Source organism: Maniola hyperantus, chromosome 13 (assembly GCF_902806685.2).
Source record: "Maniola hyperantus chromosome 13, iAphHyp1.2, whole genome shotgun sequence".
In the NCBI taxonomy this organism is placed as follows: Eukaryota; Metazoa; Arthropoda; class Insecta; order Lepidoptera; family Nymphalidae; genus Maniola; species Maniola hyperantus.
In genome coordinates, this window is record NC_048548.1 from 1,924,538 (window position 1) to 1,949,794 (window position 25,257).

The 25,257-nt window shown below is 38.8% G+C and overlaps 4 protein-coding genes across 10 annotated transcripts in view; 3 read left to right on the forward strand and 1 right to left on the reverse strand.

Moving 5' to 3' along the window:
* LOC117987430 (acylamino-acid-releasing enzyme-like) overlaps nt 1-25,257 on the reverse strand; it is a 25,647-nt gene continuing 390 nt past the window's right edge. The window contains exons 1-16 of one of the 7 annotated variants that reach the window (XR_011237487.1): nt 16,526-16,739; nt 15,627-15,711; nt 14,226-14,437; nt 13,659-13,831; nt 12,973-13,115; nt 11,548-11,679; nt 10,793-10,925; nt 9,907-10,040; nt 8,803-9,013; nt 8,151-8,269; nt 7,491-7,635; nt 6,948-7,079; nt 4,439-4,736; nt 1,414-1,623; nt 464-730; nt 1-386 (exon numbers count right to left, since the gene is read on the reverse strand). Coding sequence is in view for 6 of the 7 variants with exons in the window: in XM_034974440.2 (XP_034830331.1) it covers nt 628-730; nt 1,414-1,623; nt 3,026-3,323; nt 6,948-7,079; nt 7,491-7,635; nt 8,151-8,269; nt 8,803-9,013; nt 9,907-10,040; nt 10,793-10,925; nt 11,548-11,679; nt 12,973-13,115; nt 13,659-13,831; nt 14,226-14,437; nt 15,627-15,656 (2,175 nt within the window). In the remaining variant the exon portion in view is untranslated. Of the gene's footprint in view, nt 731-1,413; nt 1,624-3,025; nt 3,324-4,438; nt 4,737-6,947; nt 7,080-7,490; nt 7,636-8,150; nt 8,270-8,802; nt 9,014-9,906; nt 10,041-10,792; nt 10,926-11,547; nt 11,680-12,972; nt 13,116-13,658; nt 13,832-14,225; nt 14,438-15,626; nt 15,712-16,520; nt 16,748-25,257 lie in introns of those variants that run through there. The other 6 variants (XM_034974440.2, XM_069502770.1, XM_034974439.2 and 3 more) reach the window with 6 other exon arrangements.
* The window catches only part of LOC117987927 (uncharacterized), an 18,942-nt gene continuing 9,439 nt past the window's right edge, over nt 15,755-25,257 (forward strand). The window contains exon 1 of the mRNA XM_069502778.1: nt 15,755-15,772. The gene's annotated coding sequence lies outside the window, so the exon portion shown is untranslated. The remainder of the gene's footprint in view (nt 15,773-25,257) is intronic.
* LOC138403192 (putative leucine-rich repeat-containing protein DDB_G0290503) lies at nt 20,690-22,952 on the forward strand. The gene is made up of 2 exons (XM_069502728.1): nt 20,690-21,671; nt 22,744-22,952. The coding sequence occupies exons 1-2, from the start codon at nt 20,690-20,692 to the stop codon at nt 22,950-22,952; spliced, it is 1,191 nt and encodes a 396-aa protein (XP_069358829.1).
* Nucleotides 23,489-25,257, forward strand: part of LOC138403193 (uncharacterized) — a 2,435-nt gene continuing 666 nt past the window's right edge. The window contains exons 1-2 of the mRNA XM_069502729.1: nt 23,489-24,025; nt 24,998-25,127. Of these exons, the coding sequence (XP_069358830.1) occupies nt 23,489-24,025; nt 24,998-25,127 (667 nt within the window). The remainder of the gene's footprint in view (nt 24,026-24,997; nt 25,128-25,257) is intronic.

A 25,257-nucleotide genomic window follows, 5' to 3' on the forward strand; every position in this document is an offset into this window, starting at 1 on the left:
TGTAAAGTTCATGTTCTGTCCCTTTTTAGCATTGTTAAAAAGAAAAGGATGCAGATACTCTAAATTTAGTTTAGAGAAAGACAACGGAATCTGTGGCAATGTAATGCAATATTCTTACAAATAATTCTATTTAAGTGAACATTGCACTTAGCTGCTTAGGCCTCCTAATGTAAGTAGCCTTCCATGTACGCCTAACCAATTCCTAAACCTAGACCTCCCCTCCCCCCCCCCCCCCCCGCCCCCGCTATCAAATCAAACACTCGTTACTTAATCGACATTGAAAAGTCCACATAATTTACTAGTATTAGCCTCAGCGGGTGCCGAAACTGAAGTGGCAATGGAAAGCGCACATAGTTCGAAAAACCGATAGACGTTGGAGTCCCAAGCTTCTAGAATGCCGACCTCGCACCGGAAAGCGCAGCGTTGGCAGACCCCCCACTAGGTCGACGACGACATCGACGACCGTGGCGTGTGGAAGTTCCTACAGGAGACCTACGTCCAGCATTGACAACGTCTATCGGTTAGTGATGGTGATGACGATAGGTATTATCGTCAATCGGCGACGGACTCTTGCAGCAGTTGCAGCGCGAACTCTCGCAAGTAGGCGCCCCACTGCTCCTTGCAGCGCTAGGGCTTGATGTGCGTGATGAGCCAGTCCGCCGCGTTCAGCAGGTTGTCCGTCTCCACGGGCAGGCTGCTCAGCGCGTGGTTGTCTTCGTACATGTACACGCTGTGGAAGAAACCATATTATACTTAAGCCAATAGAAAGAATAAAAGAAAATGGTTTATTTTCTACAAATCACATGTAGTCCGCACAAAGTGACTCTTCACGCGCCATTTTATGTCTATGGGTCAATTACTGTACGGTTCATCTTTAAAATAAGAACTTAAATCGTATTTTTGACAAGAAATTTGACGCAAAAAGTTAAAAAAGTTAAATTTTACGCGTTATACATAAGGGTTGGTTATCCCGGCGCTTCCTACATTTGAGCATTAAAGTCAAAATACCTTAAGCAGAAAAAGCGCCGTAATAAACTGTGTCACGTGGCACAACCCGTAAAAAGGTTCCAGCATTATGCTGTATGCCTTGTCGCTTGTACACAAGAGCATAAAGCGCTGATTTTCACTCATTACCCTACCAACGCCACGGATCTATACTACCAACCAGCAATAGACCTCGAATAAAGAAGTAAAACATCATGAGGAAACATGCATGCCTGAGAAATTTCCACAATGTTGTCAAAGGTGTGTTAAGTTTGCCAATCTGCGTTGATATTCTGGAAAATACCTACGCTACTTAACGCCGTTTGCCTTCTTAAACTCACATATTCCAAGCCTGGTACTGCAGAATGCGCTTGTCTCTCGACCCGAGCATCAGAACTGTGGGGACAGAACACTCTGGTAAATACTTACGCCACTTTAACTCCGTTGGCCTTTAACCTCCTCGCATACTCCAAGCCCTGGTAGTGAGGGACGCGTTTGTCCTTCGACCCCAACATCAGTGCTGTGGGGATCAGAACATTCTGGACGTGGGTGATGGGTGAAACTCTTCGCAATGTTAGCAGCTGATCTTCTTCTAAAGGACCTTCTTCTGTGAAAGGCCAGCCCGCTTCTACGGCACACCTAGAAACGGGATTTTCCACACTGCCAAGCTGTTGACTTTAATTTCGTCTCAGAAAATTTTAAACTTGGGCTGATTTTTCTGTGTTGTAATAAATCGTAGAGTTACCAACTAAAACCAGTACCCTTACTATAAATGTGAAAGTGTGTTTGTTTGTTTGTTGGTTTGTCCTTCAATCACGTCGCAACGGAGCAACGGATTGACGTGATTTTTTGCACGGGTATAGTCAAAGACCTGGAGAGTGATATAGGCTACTTTTTATCCCGGAAAATCAACGAGTTCCCACGTGATTTTGAAAATCTAAATCCACGCGACCTAAGTCGTGGGCATCAGCTAGTAATTTTATAGATTTTCATTTACGTGTCAATATATTCAAAGGGTACCCACAACCCACATCATAAATGCGAAAGTGTGTTTGGTTTTTGATCTTTCCGTTGAACGCTGCAACGGAGCAATGGATCGACGTGACTTTTGGCATGAAAGACCTGGAGAGTGACATAGACTCCCGGAAAATAAAAGAGTTCCCACAGAATTTTAAAACCTAAATAAATACACGCGGACGAAATCACGGGCATCAGCTAGTCAGATTATAAGACGTATATTATTGGAGATTACCGAGGCATTATCCCAGGATTGCACACAAATGAGGCAAAAATATTTACAAAAAGCCATGCATGCAATTCAAAAGCAAAATCTTTTGCAATTATTTACAAAAGCTTCCATCATCCTCCATCACACAAACTTAAGTTAGTCCCAAAACATCATGACTTTCGTGTCTAAAGACACACTGGTACCGATTGTGAGCGCTACTAAATTTTAGAATATTCACATCTTTTTCTTACCAATGTAAAAGGACAGACAAATGCAATTTAATTTAGAACTGTCAAACACTATTATAGAGTGCACTAAAATTTACCGTAAATCCATATCCCATACTTCCATACTAATATTATAAATGCGAAAGTGTGTCTGTCTGTCTATCTGCTAGCTTTTCACGGCGCATCCACTCAACCGATTTTGATGAAATTTGGTACAGAGTTAGCTTATATCCCGGGGAAGGACATAGGCTACTTTTTATCCCCGAAAATTGAAGAGTTCCCACGGGATTTCAAAAAACTTAAATCCACGCAGTCGCGGGCATCATCTAGTTTAAAATAAATTTTCCGGCCTTTTTTAGCAATATTAAACGTTCTACCGTTCCAGACCAATTTGCTACACCCAAACTGGGTATCCATATCCTACCTTGTATAGTTTTTACTCTAAAAGTTATTTAAGGAATATATTAAGAAATTGAAGATGAAAAAGATGCAAATACTCTAAACTTAGTTTGGAGAAAACTATCAGAATCGACGCCAGTGTATACGTTACTAAATTGCGAATTCAGCCACACAATAATCAACTTACCCATCTGGGTTATCGGCATAATTAGATTTACTAACTAAATCTATAAGAGGGTTTCTCATAACCATGCCTCGAAACAGTCCACTGTATCTGCCCGCCAAATGAGCAGTAATATAACCTCCAAAACTCCCACCGTACAAAAGGCAATGGTCTTCCAATACTATATTCTGCTCTTTCAGAGTCTTTAGAGTGAGAAGGCAATCGTTCACGTCATAGTTTCCTATGTTACCCATAAGGCATCTTACGTTTGCGTCCCCGTTGCCAGTTGAGCCTCGATAATTTATACGGGCTGAGGCAAATCCTGAAGGACATTTTCAGGAGCATAAGGCCCGGTATCTACCTAAGCGGAGAGGAGAGGAGATGCGTTAAATCGACCAATCAAATTCAAAATAGATGACGTAAAAAAATTATCACGTCATCTTTTAAAAATCGGATTGGTTTACTGTACACATCTCCTCTCCGCTCCGCTTAGGTGGATACCCGGCCTTAATGGTGCATTGTTGAAATAAATGCTAAGTGTCCATTATGAATTTATCTAAAAGTGGCTAATTACCGCGACTTCGTCCGCGTGGACTACACAAATTTCAAACCCCTATTTTACCCCTTTGGTGGTTCTTAAAAAATCTTTCTTAGCGGATATCTCCGTCATAATAGCTATCTGCATGCCAAATTTCAGCCCCATCCGTACAGTAGTATGAACTGTGCGTTGATAGATCAGTCAGTCAGTCAGCTTTTCCTTACTATTATAGATACTCGTAATAATTGAATTAGAATTATGAAAGGATACGTACAGTCGACAGTTAACCCGTTAGATTAAGAAGATTTTCAAATTTCGCATCCAGTAAAATGTATGATCAAAAAATTACATAGTCTGAGCAAGCAGCAATTTAGTAAGCTGCGAAACATTTATTTTAAACTATATTAAGAACTAGCGACCCGCTTCGGCTTCGCACGGGTTTCAATTACAATTTTCGTAGAGACCTTTTGAAATAAAATATAGCCTATGTCACTCGGGAATAATGTAGCTTTCCACTGGTAAAAGAATTTACAAATTCGATTCAGTAGTTTCAGAGATTACCCCCTACAAAGAATCTTACAAACTTTACCTATTTATAATATTAGTTTAGATTGATATCAGAAATTATCCATCCAAGCACACAAGCATGCCGCTACTGATTGAAGACATTAAGCAAACAATGCAAACAGAAAAATTTCAAAAGATATATATATACAAGCAAAAGAACAATACAAAACTAAGTACAATGTTACATTTCAGTAACAACAAATTCCTAAAAGGCCGGCAACGCATCGGCGGTTCCTCTGGTGCTGCAAATGTTCATGGGCGGCGGTAATCACTTAACATCAGGTGACCCGTCTGCTCGTTTGCTCGCATTACAAAAAAAAAAAAAAACTCACCAGTCAGCAATATCGCTTGTATTGGACATAGACGCCAAGTCGATAACAGGATTCCTCGCTACCGTCACAGCGTACAGCTCAGGGTACACCCCACTCAAGTGGCACACCAAGAAGCCGCCATGAGAACCCCCATATAGAAGTAATCTCTTGTCATCTATGGGAAACTGGTCTAAAGCCTTCTGAGTGGCGAGTTTACAGTCGTCTACGTCAGCCGTGCCGACGCGACTGGGGAGGTAGAATAGCGAGGAATCTCCCGTGCCTGAGGAGCCCCGGTAGTTTATCATGAGGCATGCGAATCCTGGAATTGTAAAAGTTGCTTTTTATGTCCCATAGCTCTTCTATCACCGCGAAAGGGTAGTTTGATGAATATAAACTGAAACGCGACTAAATTTTCTAGCCAACATGCCCAGAACAGTATGAAATTCAAAATGTGCATTAAAATGTGGCACACCAAGAAGCCGCCATGAGAACCCCCATATAGAAGTAATCTTTTGTCATCTATGGGAAACAGGTCTAAAGCCTTCTGTGTTGCGAGTTTACAGTCGTCTACGTCAGCCGTGCCGACGCGACTGGGGAGGTAGAATAGGGAAGAGTCTCCCTTGCCTGAGGAGCCGCGGTAGTTTATCATGAGTTAGGCATGAGAGTTAGGCATGCGAATCCTGGAATCAGGCAAATAAAACATCTGACTGACGCTAGAGATCAACGAACGTTGCGTAAGTAGGCCACTCGGAGTCAATGCCGCGTCGTAGGCGGGACATTGACCAAGTTTTTCACGCTATACATTTGCGGGTTTGAAAAATACTAAATCACTAAAACTACAAATTGAGACAAATGGTTATTGGTATATAAACACAATCCAATAGGATTGTGTTTAGGTAGTATAACAATAACGCTAAGTTTTTGTTAGCGTTCTGGTTACACCCTGTAGAAGTAGTCTCTTATCACAGGAAACAGGTCTAAAGCTTTCTGTGTGGCGAGTTTACAGCCGTCTGCGTCAGCCATGCGAATCCTGGAATTGTAAAAGTTGCTTTTCAGGGTTCCGTACCCGAAAGGTGCCAACGGGACTCTATTACTAAGCCTCCACTGTTTATCTGTCTGTCAGCGAGCCGAATCTCATGTATTGAATAGGTAGAGAGTTGAAATTTTCATAGAAAATGTATTTCTGTTGCCGCTATAACAACAAATAATAAAAATTTCAAAATGGCTGCCACGGAAATTTAAAAAAATTAAAATGTGTTATTTTTTACGATGGTACAGAACCTTTCATGTGCAATCCTACTCGCACTTGAACGATTTTTTGTACCGTAGCTTGTTGCCAAAAGCCTCTTCTATCATAGCAGAATGGAATGTGAGTTTATAGATATAAACTGAAAAGCACGATTCATGCGCGTGCGCATTAACTTTAGAGATGGGCATATAAAGTGAATGAAACTCGCATGTAAACACACACACACATCGATAAATTTTGTTTTGGATGAAATTCTATTTCTAAGCAATAAATTTCAATATTTAGTATATAATTATACTGAATAAGCTAGGGGGAGTTAATACTAGTTATATGTACGTAAATATTTGCCGATTAAAAGGTTAAATACAGGATGTTGTGAAATGTTACAATGTTAAATACAAGTGCTCAGAAATTATGGTTAATCAACAAACAAAAAAGTTAAGGCATTAACATGACTTGGGTTCTCTTTATATAAATTTTCATAATTCTAAAAAAACATAATGGACACTTAGCATCGAAAAAATAGCATTTTAAAATCAATATTACACTTATTAAATCGATTTACATAAAGAAAACGAAACAAAATCAAAACAAACTATTCAATCATAGTAACTTTTTTTCAACAAAGATCATAAAGTGACCCTTATTATGCTGCTATCAAAACAATAATTAGGTAAGTAGACTTTTATTCCGAAACATAAGCGAAGCCTACAACTTTATTATCGCACTAGTGCGGTAAAATGACCGTCAAGTAGACCAACTGTTTTGAAGTCCCCATCTTATATCGAGGTGTTTCAAAGTACCAAGTATTTATTACCATAGATAAAAAAAATTAGTTGCTAAATGACATTCAAAAATTCCTGCGCGTTTGATATAACGGCCGCCATTGTTGAAAATTTTCGAAATAGCTGTTCTCTTAAAGTACATAACAATGTATTCTAAAATAAACTTAATACTATACAGATATATAATAATTTACCAGACAAAATTCGTAACATAAACAATGAAAATAAACTCAACAAAATATTAAAAAACTTTTTATTAGAAAAGGGCTACTATGCCGTAAATGATTTCCTAAACGACGAACATAAAAATAAATAATAATATCGGTCTCCCTACCAAGGTCTAAGGACCAAATTGCGACACCCAAACTGGGTATCCATAATACTTTGTACATGCTTAATATGATGTAATGAGTTATGGAAATGCAATAAATGAAAATTGAAATTGAAAAATTGAAATTACTTATTCAAATAGAGTTCAAACTGGGTTCCAACTCACCAATCATATTGAAGAAGGCAGCCTCCAGGGAATAGGAATTTGAGAAAGCAGAATGCGGTCCGCCGTGTGGCCACACCACTAGGGGGTAAACCTTCCCTTCGTCCGGACCGAAGTATATCGCCGTAAATGTTGCTAAAAATATTATAATATACTTCAACTAGCTGACCCGCCCCAGCTTCGCTCGAGAAGAATTTGTGAAAATCGGAGAAATGGTGGAATTTCCAAAAATCCTTTCTTAGTGAATGCCTAAGCCATAAAAGAAACCACTGTCAATATTTAAAGTTTCCAACCCCAGCAGTTTAGACTGTGCGTTAATGGCCAGTTAGTTAGGACAAGGCTTTTTTGTGTATCGATTAGCTGAGAAGCTTATTTTTGATTTGATCTGTGGGTGAGTGAGTGAGTGTGGTGAATGAGTGAGTGAGTGAGTGAGTGAGTGAGTGAGTGAGTGATTGAGTGAGTGAGTGAGTGAGTGAATGAGTGAGTGTAGTGAATGAGAGTGTGGTTTGTGAGTGAATGGGTGGGTGAGTGCATAAGCATACGTACATACGCTGTCCTGCGTGTCTTGTTTCAAAGCCATGTACTGCAGTTTGGCGTTGGCCACTGTACTCGGCACTTCGCTGGGGGAGCTAACTCGCACCCATTCAATCGTACTTTCCTTATCAACGTTAGGTAGTTTTGCTACGAATAACTGAAAAACAAACAAATCTAAGTCAAGGTCTTCGTTGAAATAATATTTTATTATCGCACAAGTGTGGTAATTAATGCCTTTATTTAAAATGCTAAGATGGCACGGCTTGATACTTGCCGCTAGTATGTGGCCAATGACCAAACAGATCGGCTGTTTTTAGGCCGACTACTTAAGTATAAATAGATAGATAGATAGAAATACTTTATTGCACACAAAATATTAGATAAACATGACAAAAAAACAAAGAAGCTAAAAACTAAAAAACGATTGTATGCAAAGGCGGCCTTATTGCTCAGAACAATCTCTATCAGGCAACCTTTGTATAAATTTTTATTTATTTATTTACACTTTATTGCACACAACACAAAGTAAACATTGAAAAAACACAATACATGATATTAATCTAATAGCTGTAGCATGCAAAGGCGTTAAATGTAAAAGGCATAAATGTTAGTTATGAAAGGGTAAAAGGTAAGCAGTCGATACAAATAACTTTTATTATGAATAATATTCACCTGTCCAGGCGTGGTCATGCTGGAGAAGGTAGCTAGGATGGTATCAGCCTGTACGTTTAGAACTGTTGTCGATCCCGAAGTTTTCTTGTTGTTCGATATGTCCACTATCCTGCCACTCTCTAAAAATTACCAACAATATTTAAAAAATATATAAAAGCATTCATCTTTCATCTTTCATCATTCAAGCATCTTTAATTATTATTTTACACGGCTTTCATATGATATTATTTTGTATATATGACAGATCAGGCTGAAAATACATCACTACTTAGAATACACCATTGCTCAGTTATTGCTTATCACTTAGAATAAATACATTAGCATTTAGAATACAATACTGCTAAGAATACACCACCGCTCAAGCTATACTGTTGCTTAGAATACGCCACTGCGTAGAATAGACTAGTGCTTACCAATATCAAATCATTGTATCTGACTCGTAATTTGCGTAATTAACTAATATTAATTTATATTTTATGTTTAAACGACAACTTTATGAAGGAAAAAAAGAATAAAACTATACTTAAAATATGAATGATTATTATTATTATTGTTTGATTGCTAATGGAATAAGGGAAATGAAATGTAAGATTGTTTAAATTTTATTATTTGTAACGTATTAGAATAAAGGCTATTTTATTTATTTATTTACCAATATCAACAACATAGCTCCTAATTTCAGTCTGCTGTTGAGTGCTGAATACCAGCCGCTTGCTGTCAGCGCTAAAGCACTTAGCCGGTAAGCTCTGACAGTAGATGCCGTAGAATACACCGTTGCTTATTTCCTGTTCTGTCTTCACTATGTCTATTACTACTGACACTTTGTGATCGAAGCCGTCTTCTGAGCCTAGTAGATTTTTTATCTGAAATAATATTTCAAAAAGTAAAAGTAAAGTTTTAAAAGTAAGAGGCTGCTTACTTCACAGCAGTTTTTTTTTTTTTTTTTTTTTAAAGAATTTTAGTCATGTTAAATGACTAATATTCCCCTTTCCTCTCCAATTAAGCGTCAGGCTTGTGCTAGGAGTAGGTACGAGAATAGTGCAACGGGCGGGGTTTGAACCGTCGACCTCTCGGTTTTCAGTCCACTCCTATACCGGTTGAGCTATTGAGGCTCTAAAGTTATCTTTTTTACTAACAAAATATTATAACAAGAAACAGATTGTTCGATTGGAAAATTGGCCTATAGGCTTTCATGGCCTTCCCCTCGCTCCATAAGGCAATGCGAGGGGAACGATCAACGCCATTGCTTGCTAGAATACATCACTGCTTCGAATACGCTATTGCTCAGTTATCGATTCGCCATTCGCAGCGATGCGAAGGAATGTTGTTCCTATCCCTTATATCATCATCTATCCATGCTAATATTATAAATGCGAAAGTGTGTCTGTCTGTCAGCCTCTCACGACCCAACAGTTTAACCCATTGATGTTGGAATTAACTAACTAGTTTAACCGATTTCGATGAAATTTGGTACAGAGTTAGCTTACATCCCGGGGAAAGGAAGTCGCGGGCATCGTCTAGTTTTAATATAAACTAGCTTATGCTCGCGACTTCGTCCGCGTGGACTACACAAATTTCAAACCCCTATTTCACCCCCTTAGGGGTTGAACTTTTAATAATCCTTTCTTAGCGGATGCCTACGTCATAATATCCCAATCCGTTTTAGTAATTTCAGCTGTGCGTTGATAGATCAGTCAGTCAGTCAGTCAGTCAGTCACATTTTCCTTTTATATATGTAGATAATATTATTGCTCACGTCATCCGAAGCGAGTCTGACGAGTTGATGGCACGCGTGATGCGGTCCATGCGCTTCCCTCTGCAGCCAGAACAAGTCACCGTTCGGAGCGATGCGAGGGGAACGGACCGCTTTGTTCCCACTGCTCACAGTTACTACAATAAAATTGCATTTTTCTAAATTTGCTCATAATAGTAACAGTAAAGTATACTATTATCACACGTGTGTACCCATACATAAAAGTAAATTATAGTATGCGTGAATTAAGTAATTCATACGACCTAAACCCGCATAATGCTTATCTGACTTAAGTACTGCATGGGGTAAGAAATGCACTACATAAGAATGGATTAGAGTTTCTTAAGTGCAGGTTTAAGTCACGCAGTGCTTATCGAACAGTAGTACGTACAAGGACCGTGCGTAATATTTTATTATCGCACATGTGCGGTAAAATTTTTGTGGTCAACAGAACAGCTATTTAAATTGCGCCATCTGTTATAAAAGTATTTTATAGTATCACTAGCTTATGCTCGCGACTTCGTCCGCGTGGACTACACAAATTTCAAACCCCTATTTCACACGTTAGGGGTTGAATTTTCAAAAATCCTTTCTTAGCGGATGCCTACGTCATAATAGCTATCTGCATGCCAAATTTCAGCCCGATACGTCTAGTAGTTTGAGCTGTGCGTTGATAGATCAGTCAGTCAGTCAGTCACCTTTTCCTTTTATATATTTAGATAATATTGTAAGTAAACAGATTTTTAAAGTCTTCATTGAACTTACTACTAAAGACTATAAAATAAGCGCCTTCATATAAATTATCTACTTTACGCACTTGCAACATAAACAACTGTTATTGATCTTATATGTCATCTTTAAAAACTCAAAAATCATGTTGGAAACTTACTGAATGTTCCAGTCAGGGTGAGGCAAAACACAAACGATGGACGATTGGTACAGTAGATGAGCCCTAGACGTCCCAACATTTTTGCCTCCCACGTTATTCCTATTATACTGTCGCCGCTCGGAGAAAATCGTACCTAGAAAAAAGTATGGATTAAAAGACATTTTTACCGGCCAAAAATTGATAAATTAGTTATTGTTTACATAGAAGAAAAGAGTCGATTTTTTTGTCAGTATGACTATCTATATATGTATTATGCATATATACTATGACAGGAAAAGCGAGGCCGCCGGGGACTAGGGGCCTTGGCCTTGTGTTACCTCCTGTACAAGGGTTTGCCCGTAATGACCGCGCTGGGCGGGCGTGTTGGTCATCGCAGGCCTAGCCTGGTCGCACCGGTGTCGCTGCTGCCCGATACCGGCATGTGCCTTTTATCCAGTCTAGCCAGTTTGAATGGTTATACCGCCATTTGTCGGTACTCTATGACAAACATTTTTAGACATAATATTAAATCTTAAGAAGTTGGTGTAAGGACAATTTTATTATTTTTCGTAATCAGCACCTCCAAAATCGTGAAAATGGAATCCAATAAAATAAAAGGACAAAGTAAAACACGAATTAGCTATTACTCCGCGACAGGTCGAGATGGCAATCGGGGTATGAGGCGTCACCCGCACCGGGTTAGCGCGGGGGCTGTGCGGGTGTGCTGGGCGTTCCCTCTCTGATTTACATTTCGACCTGTCGCGTGTCGCGTATACCTGTCCCGGACACCCAGGCACGGTGTCATAGACAGTGAACGTTTCGTCAGCGAGTTTGCACACCACCACCACTGTCTCTATCTTCCCCGTCAACTGTTCTCCCCAGTCGTCTCTGTGTATGTGCTCTTGCCCCTGGAAATAGTTATTTGTGTTACAAGGGGCCAAAGTGATACTTTGTTCCACTAGGGCGTTATTTAGTTTAGTTAGTTACTTTTTAGTTACAGAGCGAAGCGAAGGATTCTAAAGTAGAATCCTGAAAGTAGCGAGAAATTCAATATACGCCGCCTGAGAACAAATTTTTGCCCCAAGTGACACTATTTTTCATCACTACCTATGAGAAAAAAACAATACAAAATATACTAAAGCACGAACGCAGATCAATCAGCACCCCAATTGTGTAAGAAAAACGTATTCATCGTTATCGTAATCGTCAACAAATTCAGCCCTTTGATTGGCTGTAAAGAAATGTAAACAGCGAATCAACCAATCAAAGGGCAGAATTTTTTGACGATTACGATAACGATGAATACGTTTTTCTTACACAATCGGGGGGGCAGAAAAGAGCAAGTTCAGCCTCCCATGAGAACTAAATAGAATATTGTTCCCGATATCCCCTAATGCCAATTTTCGTTATTCCAATAGGTATGATGAAAACGAGTATTTCTACATCATCTCTACACATAATATGATTCCTACATCACTACACATAATATGATTCCTACATCACTACACATAATATGATTCCTACATCACTACACATAATATGATAATTACGAAACTGTGTTTGTTTGTTGGTTTATTAGTTTGACATTCAACCACGTCACAATGGAACAACAGATTGACGTGATTTTTGCATGGCTATAGTTATAAAGACCTGCAGAGTGGCATAGGCTTATTATTATTATCCCAATAAATCAAAGAGCTCCCACGGGATACTAGATATTGAACTTTGGAGATTTGTGTATATTTTTATTTAGTTTATTTTTTATTTTTTAAAGAATACTAGCTTATGCTCGCGACTTCGTCCGCGTGGACTACACAAATTTCAAACCGCTATTTCACCCCCTTAGGGGTTAAATTTTCAAAAATCCTTTCTTAGCAGATGCCTGTGTCATAAAAGCTATCTGCATGCCAAATTTCAGCCCGATCTGTCCAGTAGTTTGAGCTGTGCGTTGATAGATCAGTCAGTCAGTCAGTCAGTCAGTCACCTTTACCTTTTATATACATATATAGAGTAGCCAAGTTAATTGCTGACTAGTATTACCCTTTCCCCTTCAAATAAGCGTAAAGCTTGTGCTAGGAGTAGGTACGACAATAGTGCACCGGGTGGGATTTGAACCGGCGACCTTTCGGTTTTCAGTCCACTCCTTTAACCGTTGAGCTATCGAGGCTCTAGATAAGAATAGATTTCAATAATAATCTTACCGGTATATGTTTATTATCAGGATCAACATTTTTGTCTTCTGCAGGTTTTCTTTTGATGAATGGTTCGGACTTTTTAATTTTCTTTTCAGCGACATACACAATTTTGGATTCATCAGGTGACCAGTCTAAGCTGCCGAATTCCGCTAAAATAAACACAACCAAGTCTAAAAATGCCTGAGCGTTCTCCATAATGTTCTCAAAGGTGTGAAGTCTGCCAATCCATACTTGGCCAACATGGTGGACTATTGTCAAACCCTTTTCATACAAAGAGGAGACCCGTGCTGTGTTGTAAGCAGGCGATGCAATGGGTTGATTGTAATGATGATGATGATGATGATGATTATGAGTCTTACAATCGATATAAATATCGCCGTGTATTACAGATACAGAATTTAGTAATAATAATAATAATCAGAACGGTCGGGGGTTCGATTATGGGCATGCACCTCTAACTTTTCGGAGTTATATGCGTTTTACTTTTAAGCAATTAAAAATATCACTTGTTTTAACAGTGAAGGAAAACATCGTGAGAAAGCCATGTCTGAGAGTTCTCCACAAAACTCTCAAAGGTGTATCAAGTCTGCCAACCTTGGCCAGTGTGATGGACTGTGGCCAAACCCTTCTCATACTGAGAGGAGACTGTAGTGGGGCGGCGATGGGTTGATCATGATGAAGATGATCCTTACAATCAGTATAAACATCGCCATGTATGTCCAGTGCAGTCAAGTCGATGGAATGTTTGAGACTGGTGCTGGACCACACTTCGAGGAAGAACTTCTTCTTTGCTCCATCCTTGTCGTCTTTCTCCTCTCTGACCACAGCTTTAAAGTTCTCTTTAGGAGATATTGATGTCAATAACCTAAAAAGAATCATAATATCCTTACAAAATACTAAATAATTATTATAATGTCCCAAATTTTGAGAGCATGTTTCTGAGAAGGAGCAATCCTAGATTTAGGGGATATATGAAGTTACAATATCAACTGCCATCGTCAAATCCATTAAAACACTTTCTGACCAACAGAGTTGTTCACATATGGAATAAATCATTACCATCAGGTGAGATTGCAGTCAAGGGCTAACTTGTATCTGAATAAAAAAAAAAAAAAAAAATTGCCTAAAGATGTGGTTATGTCAAGTTCTGTTATCCAGTTCAAGAATAGATTAGGCAAACATTTGGAAAACACGAAGCACTTCTGATATAGACGCATCAGCGAAAGCTGCTTAGTCTATCAAAAATAATAATCGCTCACTCATGGCTGATATCAACTCCAAACTGACTGTGCGCAACCACCCCCAGATTCTCATCCAGTATGTAATCTATAAGGTACTGGGTGTTCTTCCCCTTGTCCAGGTTACGTATGGACCATCTTGACGTTATCCTGTTGCCCTTGCAGTTCAACCTCCCCCCCACTATGGAGGGGATTTTTGTTAGGGTCTTATAGACTCTTACTACTGCTTCCATCTGAAAAATTTGTATAATCGTTAAGATATACAAATAATGAAATTGAAGTGTTCGTGTGTGATTTTGTAGTAACTGCCAAGAAAATAAGAACCAAGCTCATAATATAGTTATTTAAACTATAACCCATACACAATGTGGCTAATTCCATTGTACACAATCTCTAAACTAAACTAAAACAGCATTGAATGGGAAGCTGGAAGAAACCTCTGTTTAGAGATAAGCATTTCCAATGTAACTTAATTTATTATTACTTTGTAACTACAATTTTGGTACATGAAAAATAAAAATAAATAAATAAATAAATAAAACAGCACGTCTAAATCTATTACTATCCCTTTCATAATGTTGCTTGCAGAAAAGGATAGCATTAGATTTAGACCTGTTAATTTAGTTTAGTTTAGAGATTGTGTACGAGAGAATCGGCTCCAATATTAACTTATTAGTCTGTCTTGTGTAAATCTTCTTTATATGTAAAATTCAAAGTCCTGACTGACTGACTTATATATCAACAAACAGCCTACACCGCTGGTCCTATGACTAGACATGAAATTTTTAAGGGTGTGTTCTTTGTAAAGACTAGGTATTCGCTAAGGATTTTTCGAAATTCCACCCGTAAGTGGGTTAAATAGGGGATGAAAGTTTGTACAAAAGTCCGTCATTTTTCAAGTTATTTGCATGAATATTCGTATTTGGGTTTTCACTCACAAATGAAGAAATATGTGTTCCGGAATTTTTGTAAATTGAACCCTTACCTCGATTTTCTAAATTCCACCCTAGCGAAGCCGGGGCGGGTCAGCTAGTAGTGCATCATTTTTTTATTAGAAAGTAAGATGGTAAAAGACAATGAGCAAAATTGGCAAAATATAAGCATCCAATAAGAAAGGATTTTTGAAAATTCAACCCCTAAGGGGAGTGAAATTTGTGTAGTCAAAGCGGACAAAGTCGCGAGCATAAGCTAGTGTTTAATAAAATAGTAACTGTAGATATATTTTGTTCATAAATTATATTATTATCTATCAATGAGTAAATCAGTTTTGGAAGTGACTGCAATGATGACCATTTTGCCCCATTGATCTTTATAAAGTGTGATTCTAGTCATACAAAATACTGCCATTGGATAATGCTAAAATGAGGCAGCAGGTGAGTTTGTGTTTTATAAGTATGCATCCATCTTAATAATTAAACTTACATGAGAATTCATCCTCCAAATGTCGCCCATCTTGAAGTGTGTCACGACTTGGATTCAATGATGTTACAATTATTTATTACCTCATCTGTAAATTAAACAAAGATTATGTTTATCAGGTCTGCAGTGTAAGTGTAGCAGTCAATACAGTAAGTAAGATAAGATAAGGATAAGGAAGATAGGATAAGATTAACTTGAGCAAATAAAACAAGAAAAATCACCTAAGACTTAGGTACCAGGCTGTATGGGTCTATGACCTTTGCCTTTCGTGAATTGAACATTACTACTTGACCACAACTGTGTTTCAAATAAGAGCAATTCAACCAACACACCATTATACGGTAGACACGGCCAAAGCCTCCCACCAGACCCAAATTTAGAAATGATGAAATTCCAAATTTCCTCTGCCGGCAATCGAACCCGGGACCTTCCACTGATAAGACCACAGCGCTCACCACTGCGCCAGGGAGGTCGTAAAGTATTTAGAATTCCCAAAAATAAGTTGTAGGTATTTGAAACATATAGTAGGTAAATGTGTATTACCATTTTAGGCATTACTATTTAAATAATCAGACGGTATGGAAATCGAATGGGCAAGTAAAACCTAGAATAAGGTTATAGTAGGTATATACCTACTATAACCTACTGTAGGTATATATACTATATATACTGTTTAAAGACATTATGGTATATTAGGTAGGTATATATATATACCTACCTAATATACCTTAATGTCTTTAAATAAGTAGGTATAGACCTACCACTGATAATAATTTTTATTGTTTGTTACTATGGGTTAATCGATGAATGTATTAATACACAATTGCCTTTTCCAATAACAATATATTATGAACATAATTAAAATGGTAAACTAATTAGGTACCTAATTCATAATACCTTACCTGCCACTTTCGTAATTTTACACACTAAATTACTCCCATCCGCAACATGAAATTTTAAACAAAGAATTTCATATATTACAAAGTACTCTGGTGACAAAGAATAAGAAACAGCTGACAAGTGAAGTGACTCGCGAAAATTGAAAATTGAAGAATTTCCTGAAATTCTGAGCTGAACATCCACAAATGTCAAATATGGACAATGGACATGTATATTACACAAGTACGCTAGATAAGCTTGATTTGGAGCTTAGGCAGTGTTGCCAACCTCAGGGAAGCAAAAAGCAGCAAATGGAACTTAAAAAAACAGCAGAAAACAGTAAAATAGTTATTTCAAAACATCAAATCTACTGCCCGACATAACATTCGTTATGATAGAACTTCACTTAGGTCAACTTTCGTTTAATCATCAATAGTTCATACACTGATCACACACTGATAGAAGAAAAAGTGTCATCTGAGTTTTTACGTATATGGATCCCTCTATCGGCATATTTGTAAACATAATATTTATTAAATTTTAATAAATTTTTTGAGCATTTTAAAGAACAATTTATTTTTTTTTTATTTGAGACCAAACAGCAATTGATTTGATAATATCAAATATTTATTTGTCTCAAAGAAGCTTCTACAAAGGGATATTAGAAAATGGGATTTATTTACATCCAAAGAAATACTTTTATCAGTGTAGAATTGATGCCGTCAGATTTACCGCAAATTGCCTTTATTTAAGGAATTTCTGGGAATTATAAAGAAAATAAAATCAAAATGCAAAGATTTAATCAAAATTATTAATTTTATTACAAACTAGATGATACCCGCGACTTCGTCCGCGTGGATTTCGGTTTTTGAAAAATCCCGTGGGAACTCTTTGATTTTCCGGGATAAAAAGTAGCCTATGTCCTTCCCCGGGATATAAGCTAACTCTGTACCAAATTTCATCACAATCGGTTGAACGGTTGGGCCGTGAAAAGCTAGCAGACAGACAGACAGACAGACACACTTTCGCATTTATAATATTAGTCTGGATTACTTGTCGCGACGAACGTCGCGAAATGGTTAATTGTACAAAATATAAATAGTAATCATCGTAAAATTAAATCATCCAATTATAATATCTAATTACAATAACGAGCAAAACGAGATTAGAAGGAGAGGAATCCAGAGCCGGACGCTTAAAATACTATGGTAAGTTGTCTGTGACTTTACTCTGTGGGTCTAATGGTCTACACTTGAAACGCGACGCCGACTGTCTGTGGTCGAAGCCTCGAACCACGGCGCCCACCATTTTGTTAACTGACTGGATCCGAGCACGGCAGCCTCGCCTCACAGCACGCCCACCGTCATCAGTTCGGTGCCTCGCATCCTGTATTATTACTCGTAAGTGGCTAACTATAAGTAACTATATTTGATTGCTATTAATTGTGTGCATAAGGAACGTTTCCATGTAGCCAACGTCGAGAGTCGTAAGGGCCCTTTATTGGCAGGCCTTAGTCGGAATAGTAAATCGTCAGCGTCGGGAGCCATTGGGACCCTTGTTGGCAGGACTTGGCTGGGAGAAAGTAATCCGTCAGTATCGAGAGTCGTAGGGGCCCTCGGGTGGCAGGCCTTAGCGTCGAACCGCTAACTCTCGATACAGATGACGAGACCAGCTAGCTCTCGACGTCAGTGACGACCCCGGCTAACTCTCGGCGTAAGTAGCAAGCAAAGGTGTGGCACTTTGAGCCGGCACGAATAGCCAGTTACCTGACCGAAACGCGGTAGGTCAATGGGACCCAATTATAATCCTAATGGCTGGGCTAATGATGGAACCGTTCCTCCTTTAATTTAGCGCTAGTCAGCACTGGTCTTCCCCGCTTAGCGGCGAGGAAGACAGTAGCCCCGGCAGATTTCGTCTAGGCGAAATCTGCCCGTCCCATATACGTATTACAGAGTGCGAGGCAATGGATTCTGTCCGATGCGACGGGGAGGAAGGCCGCTTCCTCGCCCGTCGCCTCAGTGCCGCGGAGACGGCGCATTAACCTGGTGTCGCACGCGCAAGCAGACTGCGCATCGAGCAAGGGTGAGTGCATAATCAAACATTCACAAACTAGCCTTCGTGACGTCTCTGGTTTCAACCCTCAAACCCGGGCGGCAAGCCGAGTCTAACTAAGCATAAACAGGAGGCGCCACGACATGGTGGAGATGCTGAGGATCTGATAAATCAGTAAATGAGCTTTCAGCAAAAAATGCTAAAAGAAAGAGGGTTGTCAAATAAGTTGTGAATGTTGTTATGCACTGACCTAAATCAGACATGTCTCGACAAGTCTCGACACGTATAGAGCGGCAAAGACCATTAGACCTTAATAGGTTATTTTCATGTCTTGTTTTCTCGTAGCTATGTGATTTGTTCTGAATATGATTATTCTTAAGCGTGAATGACCTACCTACCTACACATGAAAATTATTTTTCCTACTATTGAGTTTTGATACCTACCTACAGGTGATGAATAATTCTACTTATAACTAACACTTTAAACTCTAATACCTACTTTAAATAAGCAAAGTTATGTTGCATTTCACTGATGATTTTAACGTTTTCTTAGACAGTTTTAATATAAATACCTACAATACATTGTAGTGAATAGTGACAAATGTTCAATGTTTAATTTAATAAAGGATAGGTACCTACCTAATGTGAAGAATAAAGGAGGATGCTGTGCGTATAGTCCTATAATAGAATAAAGGAAACCGAAAATTAAGAATAACCTCATTCTCTGTTAAAGTCTAATTGTAAAGATGCGACGGTATTACCAATGTTCTGAATTATTATATTCACAATAAAGTGACACTGTTATTGCAGTTTAGTGGAATAATTATTATAATTATGTTGATCCATGTGGGACTAAATCAATTAAAATAAAAGTTTGAGCTCGCATGAACTTTCTGACAAATTAAGATTATTGTAATATCATATTCAACTGAGACTTAAAGATGAGTCAATTTCAAAAGTGTTTAGGGTTCCGCACCTAGTAAGAAAGAAAATCAATTCTAAAGGTTATCGTTTCTTGTATAACAGTTATAAATGTGAAAAAACCCTTCGTCTCGGTGCGCAAGGAATTGTTTTTTTTTCACAAATTTTATGAATGAAACAGTGAAGTGATATGGACATTAACAATAAACGATAGGTACCTAGAGCAGTCACCTGCGATAGTACACTGACCTTTGCCGGTGCATTCACACTGGACTTGCTAGAACGGTTAAATAGTTACACACATACCTACCCGACTTGAGATTGCTATGATCATACAATTTTGATACGAAGGGGTCAATCATTGAATGCTTATGCTGAATGGTCACACAGTGTGTGTGCCCACGCATACCTAGTAACTGAGATGATTAAATACTAAAATTGAGACCCGGTTTAGCAATGCGAACCTTAGGCATGAAATAAAAGCCAGTAGAATGTACAGAGATTTAAGAATATTTGTAGAAGTTTATTGAATAGAGGTATAATGCTACTCTATTTTACTACATTCTATATCTTGTTGCAAGGGTAGGCATAACCCTTCTAGCATGTTAGTGGAATTGTGTACACATCTGTGGGCAGATGACTGACAATTATTGATAAGGTCGTTGTCACACTATGACGACAGGGCCGGACTATGAAATTGATTTATGATAAAGTCGGTTACTTACTTTATCCGCGATACTAATTAATTTCATTCTACAACAACAACGGTACAAAATTATTTCGTTATAACTAGTCGTTGAAATTTATTTCATAAATTATTTGATGAATATATGAGATTTATAGAACAAGGGTTACCATGAATATTCAAACCATAGGACATTGATGTAACACAACAACTAAATAGAAGTTTTGAATGAACTTTAAAGTGAAATAAATGAAAGATGGACGATCATTTGAAAAATAGATCTACGATACTGACACAGATAAATAAAATTAGTTAGATTAAAAAAAAAAAAATTTTTTTTGTCTTGGCCAATCCGCTTCCTTTCTTTTTCTCTCGCTTTCCTCCTAAGCGGTGCTATTTCATTTATAGAGAGACGAGCCACGAAGTTCCCGGTCACAACGAAGACATCAACTAAAATTCTAAAAACCTTAAACAACTAACCCGTTTTAAGGAAACTTTTATCTACTAATATTTCGAACATACCGACAAGATGGATCAAAGTCTCTTGGCGATATTGCACTCAATGAAAACAAAATTACAAAATTTATCAACCAACGCATCTCAAATAATAGAAACTCTTGATGATCCAACCACTCAATCTCCAACGATTATACAAGAAGCAGAAATTATTTCTTCGAAATTACAAACTTTGTTAAATAGATTGAGCTCCGAATTAACCAATTACTTTCGATTAAGCAACGATCCTGCGCCTGATGACATATCCGAGATATCTACAGTACAATTAGAAGCCGAAGATATATTGTGTGAACTTAAAGTCAAAATTAAAGAAAAGACTAAAGTAATTGAACGAGAAAATCAAGTCAACAGGGATACGAATCCGAATCTAAACAGCCGGCTACCGAAACTGAGTTTACCGGAATTCGACGGCGATATCCTGCAATGGTCAACATTTTGGGATCAATTCAGCTCAAATATTGACAAGCGAAACTTAACCGATGTTGACAAGCTATTGTATTTAAAAGCTTCGTTGAAAGGTGAAGCGAAGAAGATCGTGGAAGGCTTAGAGACAACAAACAAGAATTACAGTATAGCACTAGTGACATTAAAAAATCGATATGGAAAGGAAAACCACATAATTGATGCACACTACTCAGCACTGTATCGTGTCAAGGCTTCCACCGCAATGAATGTCACAGAGGTGAGACAAACACTAAACGAGATAGAACGACACCTTAGGGTGCTTAAATCGCTGGGCGAGGACATAAACCACAACCATCTACGTTTCCTAATCATGGAAAAATTCCCGCAAGAAATCATTTACGAAATGAAAATGAAAATAAACACCGAGTCCATCGAGGAGATAAGGAAATGCCTCGAAGTCATTATTACGGCTAGGGAAGACGCAGAGAGAGTTATCCAGGGAAAATCTGAAGACAATTACACTACCCAATCTCTACACGCGAATGCATCCGACGACAATAATATGAAATTAAAATCCAAAGGGCCAACAAGTAAAGAAATGTCCACAAAGAAACAAGATAAAAATCGGGGACTATTTCAAGGTCGTCAGGGAAGTTTTAGGAAACAATTCAAAAGAAAATGGGAAGAGCCAGTAGGAAACCAAGAAAGGCAACACGAAAAGAAAAGAAAACTTCACTGCATCTTCTGTCAGGAGAACCATTTTAACGATCAATGCAAAGCCTTTACAACGTTACGAGAAAGGAAAAATAAATTAATTAACCGATGCTACGCATGTCTTCGCATAGGACATACCGTAAAGATATGTGAGAGAAAAATAAAATGTGCACACTGTAACGAGATTGGATCTCACAATCGGGCACTTTGTCCTAAAAATCTACAAAAGGAGAGTGAAACAACTAATAAATAAATAAAAATAATAAATAAGAATGTAAATAATAAATAAGAATAATAATAATAAATGATTATATAAATAATAAGAATACAAACGAATCAACTAATAATTTAATGCAATTAGATACCAAGGATACTACGATACTTCAAACAGCAGTTGTGAACGCGAAATCTGAAAAGGAAGAACATCCTGTTCATTACTTGCATCATTGTGTCCATCAGAAGGAGAAAACCATCAGAATTATATACCGACTCCAAAAAAGCGTTTAAACAAATGTCTATGAACTTAAGGGAGTGGAGTTCTAATTCTTATGAATTTATGACACAAATCCCAGACTCGTCAAAGGAAATCCGTGTTAAGATATTAGGACTTGATTGGGATTTAAAGGAAGATCTACTTCAATTGAGATACAAGATCGACTCTAATGCGAACAATAAACGGGAAGTATTGAGAGTGATCGCTTCAATCTACGATCCTTGCGGATTTGTTGCACCACATAATATCCTACCTGCTAAATTATTTAAGAAGTCGTCTTATAAAATTTATTCGGAACTTTCTTCCTGCAAAAGTAACACATCAATTTCTTTGGACCGATAGCCAAATTGTAATCGGATGGTGCAAGTCTTCTAAACTTTTACCACCATTCGTAGCAAGGAGAATCCAAGAAATTAAACGAAATAAAGAATTGATCATAAGATATGTTCCCTCAGAACTAAATCCAGCAGATGTAGCAACAAAACCTTACAGCACTTGTGAAGAGAAAGCGAAATGGTTAGCTGGATCTCAATATTTGTTACAAGCATCTGATACATTGCCACAAAGGGCAACGAATAGTGATCCCTTTTTGTTTCGGGAGGCTCTTCCGAATGATAGTGAAGATGAGGAAGCTGAAATTAATGAAACTATTTCTGTAATATAGAATAAACGAAAAGGAACAAGAACATTATAAAAACACTGTCTTAAGGATTGCGAACTATCTACAGTAATGAAGGAAATTGAAGCCGTGGTAAATACCCGTCCACTCACCCATATAGATGCCGAGCTGGATCATATATTTGTCGGCAGAGAGCTCTAGGATCGTCGTATTACCTTCTATTGGGCGTTTATCTACAGGGTTATCATGTTGGCTTAATAGGAACGCGGGATACGATTCTACACAAGTACACAAGTCGTTTCTCTTACCATCTTCAAACCATATTGTTATTCTTACGTGTCCATGGTAACCCAGATTGTGTCATAATGCGTAGACTCGATCAACGCCACTAGACAACGTTTGCGTCCCGATTACTGCCGAGTATCTCCGACATATTGAAACCAGCTGATTTCTTGGCTGTAGGAAAATGTATAACAGTAGAGAATACCCGGAAGGAACCTTTAGCAGAAGGAACCGTTACAAAAACGGAACTAGTTAAAGGTTGGAAAAGAGCTCTTAAAATCCAAGAAGAATTTAGAGAAATGTTTTCTAATCGTTACCTTCTCAGCCTTCGAGAAAGATACCAGCATTCACATAGAGATCCAAGAGTTACTTCAAAATTAGAACCTCAAGAAGGACAAATAGTCCAGATAAAGGGGGATCATCCTAATCGGGAAAGCTGGCGAGTTGGGAAAATAACAAAACTTATGAAGGGGAAGGATGGATTTAGCAGAACAGCGAAAGTAAAAGTAGATAATAGCGAATATATTAGATCCATTTCACACTTATATCCATTGGAAATGGACGAACAAGAAGCCCACGCTCTAGCTGACAAACCTAGACCAAGTTACAACTATATACCTTCCGAACGCGTTACAAGAGAAGTGCACGAAGAAACCACTGGAGAAACCAGTGAGATACGTAGTGGTGAAATCAATACACCTGAAAAGGAAAATGATCACACTATACAAGACCATAATGAGACGATGTTAGAGGATCAACTTCTGCCAGAGGAGATTACTAACGAAAACGAAGTAGACCTTTCTTCCGAGGAGCCAAGACCCAAGAGAGAAGCGGCTGTCAGGGCCCTCGATAAGATTAAGGAATGGACGCAGAATCTTATCGTCTTATTGTAACTTCCGTTGTTGGGGAGTGTCGCGACGAACGTCGCGAAATGGTTAATTGTACAAAATATAAATAGTAATCATCGTAAAATTAAATCATCCAATTATAATATCTAATTACAATAACGAGCAAAACGAGATTAGAAGGAGAGGAATCCAGAGCCGGACGCTTAAAATACTATGGTAAGTTGTCTGTGACTTTACTCTGTGGGTCTAATGGTCTACACTTGAAACGCGACGCCGACTGTCTGTGGTCGAAGCCTCGAACCACGGCGCCCACCATTTTGTTAACTGACTGGATCCGAGCACGGCAGCCTCGCCTCACAGCACGCCCACCGTCATCAGTTCGGTGCCTCGCATCCTGTATTATTACTCGTAAGTGGCTAACTATAAGTAACTATATTTGATTGCTATTAATTGTGTGCATAAGGAACGTTTCCATGTAGCCAACGTCGAGAGTCGTAAGGGCCCTTTATTGGCAGGCCTTAGTCGGAATAGTAAATCGTCAGCGTCGGGAGCCATTGGGACCCTTGTTGGCAGGACTTGGCTGGGAGAAAGTAATCCGTCAGTATCGAGAGTCGTAGGGGCCCTCGGGTGGCAGGCCTTAGCGTCGAACCGCTAACTCTCGATACAGATGACGAGACCAGCTAGCTCTCGACGTCAGTGACGACCCCGGCTAACTCTCGGCGTAAGTAGCAAGCAAAGGTGTGGCACTTTGAGCCGGCACGAATAGCCAGTTACCTGACCGAAACGCGGTAGGTCAATGGGACCCAATTATAATCCTAATGGCTGGGCTAATGATGGAACCGTTCCTCCTTTAATTTAGCGCTAGTCAGCACTGGTCTTCCCCGCTTAGCGGCGAGGAAGACAGTAGCCCCGGCAGATTTCGTCTAGGCGAAATCTGCCCGTCCCATATACGTATTACAGAGTGCGAGGCAATGGATTCTGTCCGATGCGACGGGGAGGAAGGCCGCTTCCTCGCCCGTCGCCTCAGTGCCGCGGAGACGGCGCATTAACCTGGTGTCGCACGCGCAAGCAGACTGCGCATCGAGCAAGGGTGAGTGCATAATCAAACATTCACAAACTAGCCTTCGTGACGTCTCTGGTTTCAACCCTCAAACCCGGGCGGCAAGCCGAGTCTAACTAAGCATAAACAGGAGGCGCCACGACATTACTCATTATTAACA

Excerpts from the sequence above, each read along its gene's own strand:
- LOC138403192 (XM_069502728.1), top strand. The coding sequence starts at position 20,690 with ATGGATCAAAGTCTCTTGGCGATATTGCACTCAATGAAAACAAAATTA. Across the intron at positions 21,672-22,743 it reads AAAATCCAAAGGGCCAACAA|AACTAAATCCAGCAGATGTA; the intron begins GTAAAGAAATGT and ends ATGTTCCCTCAG.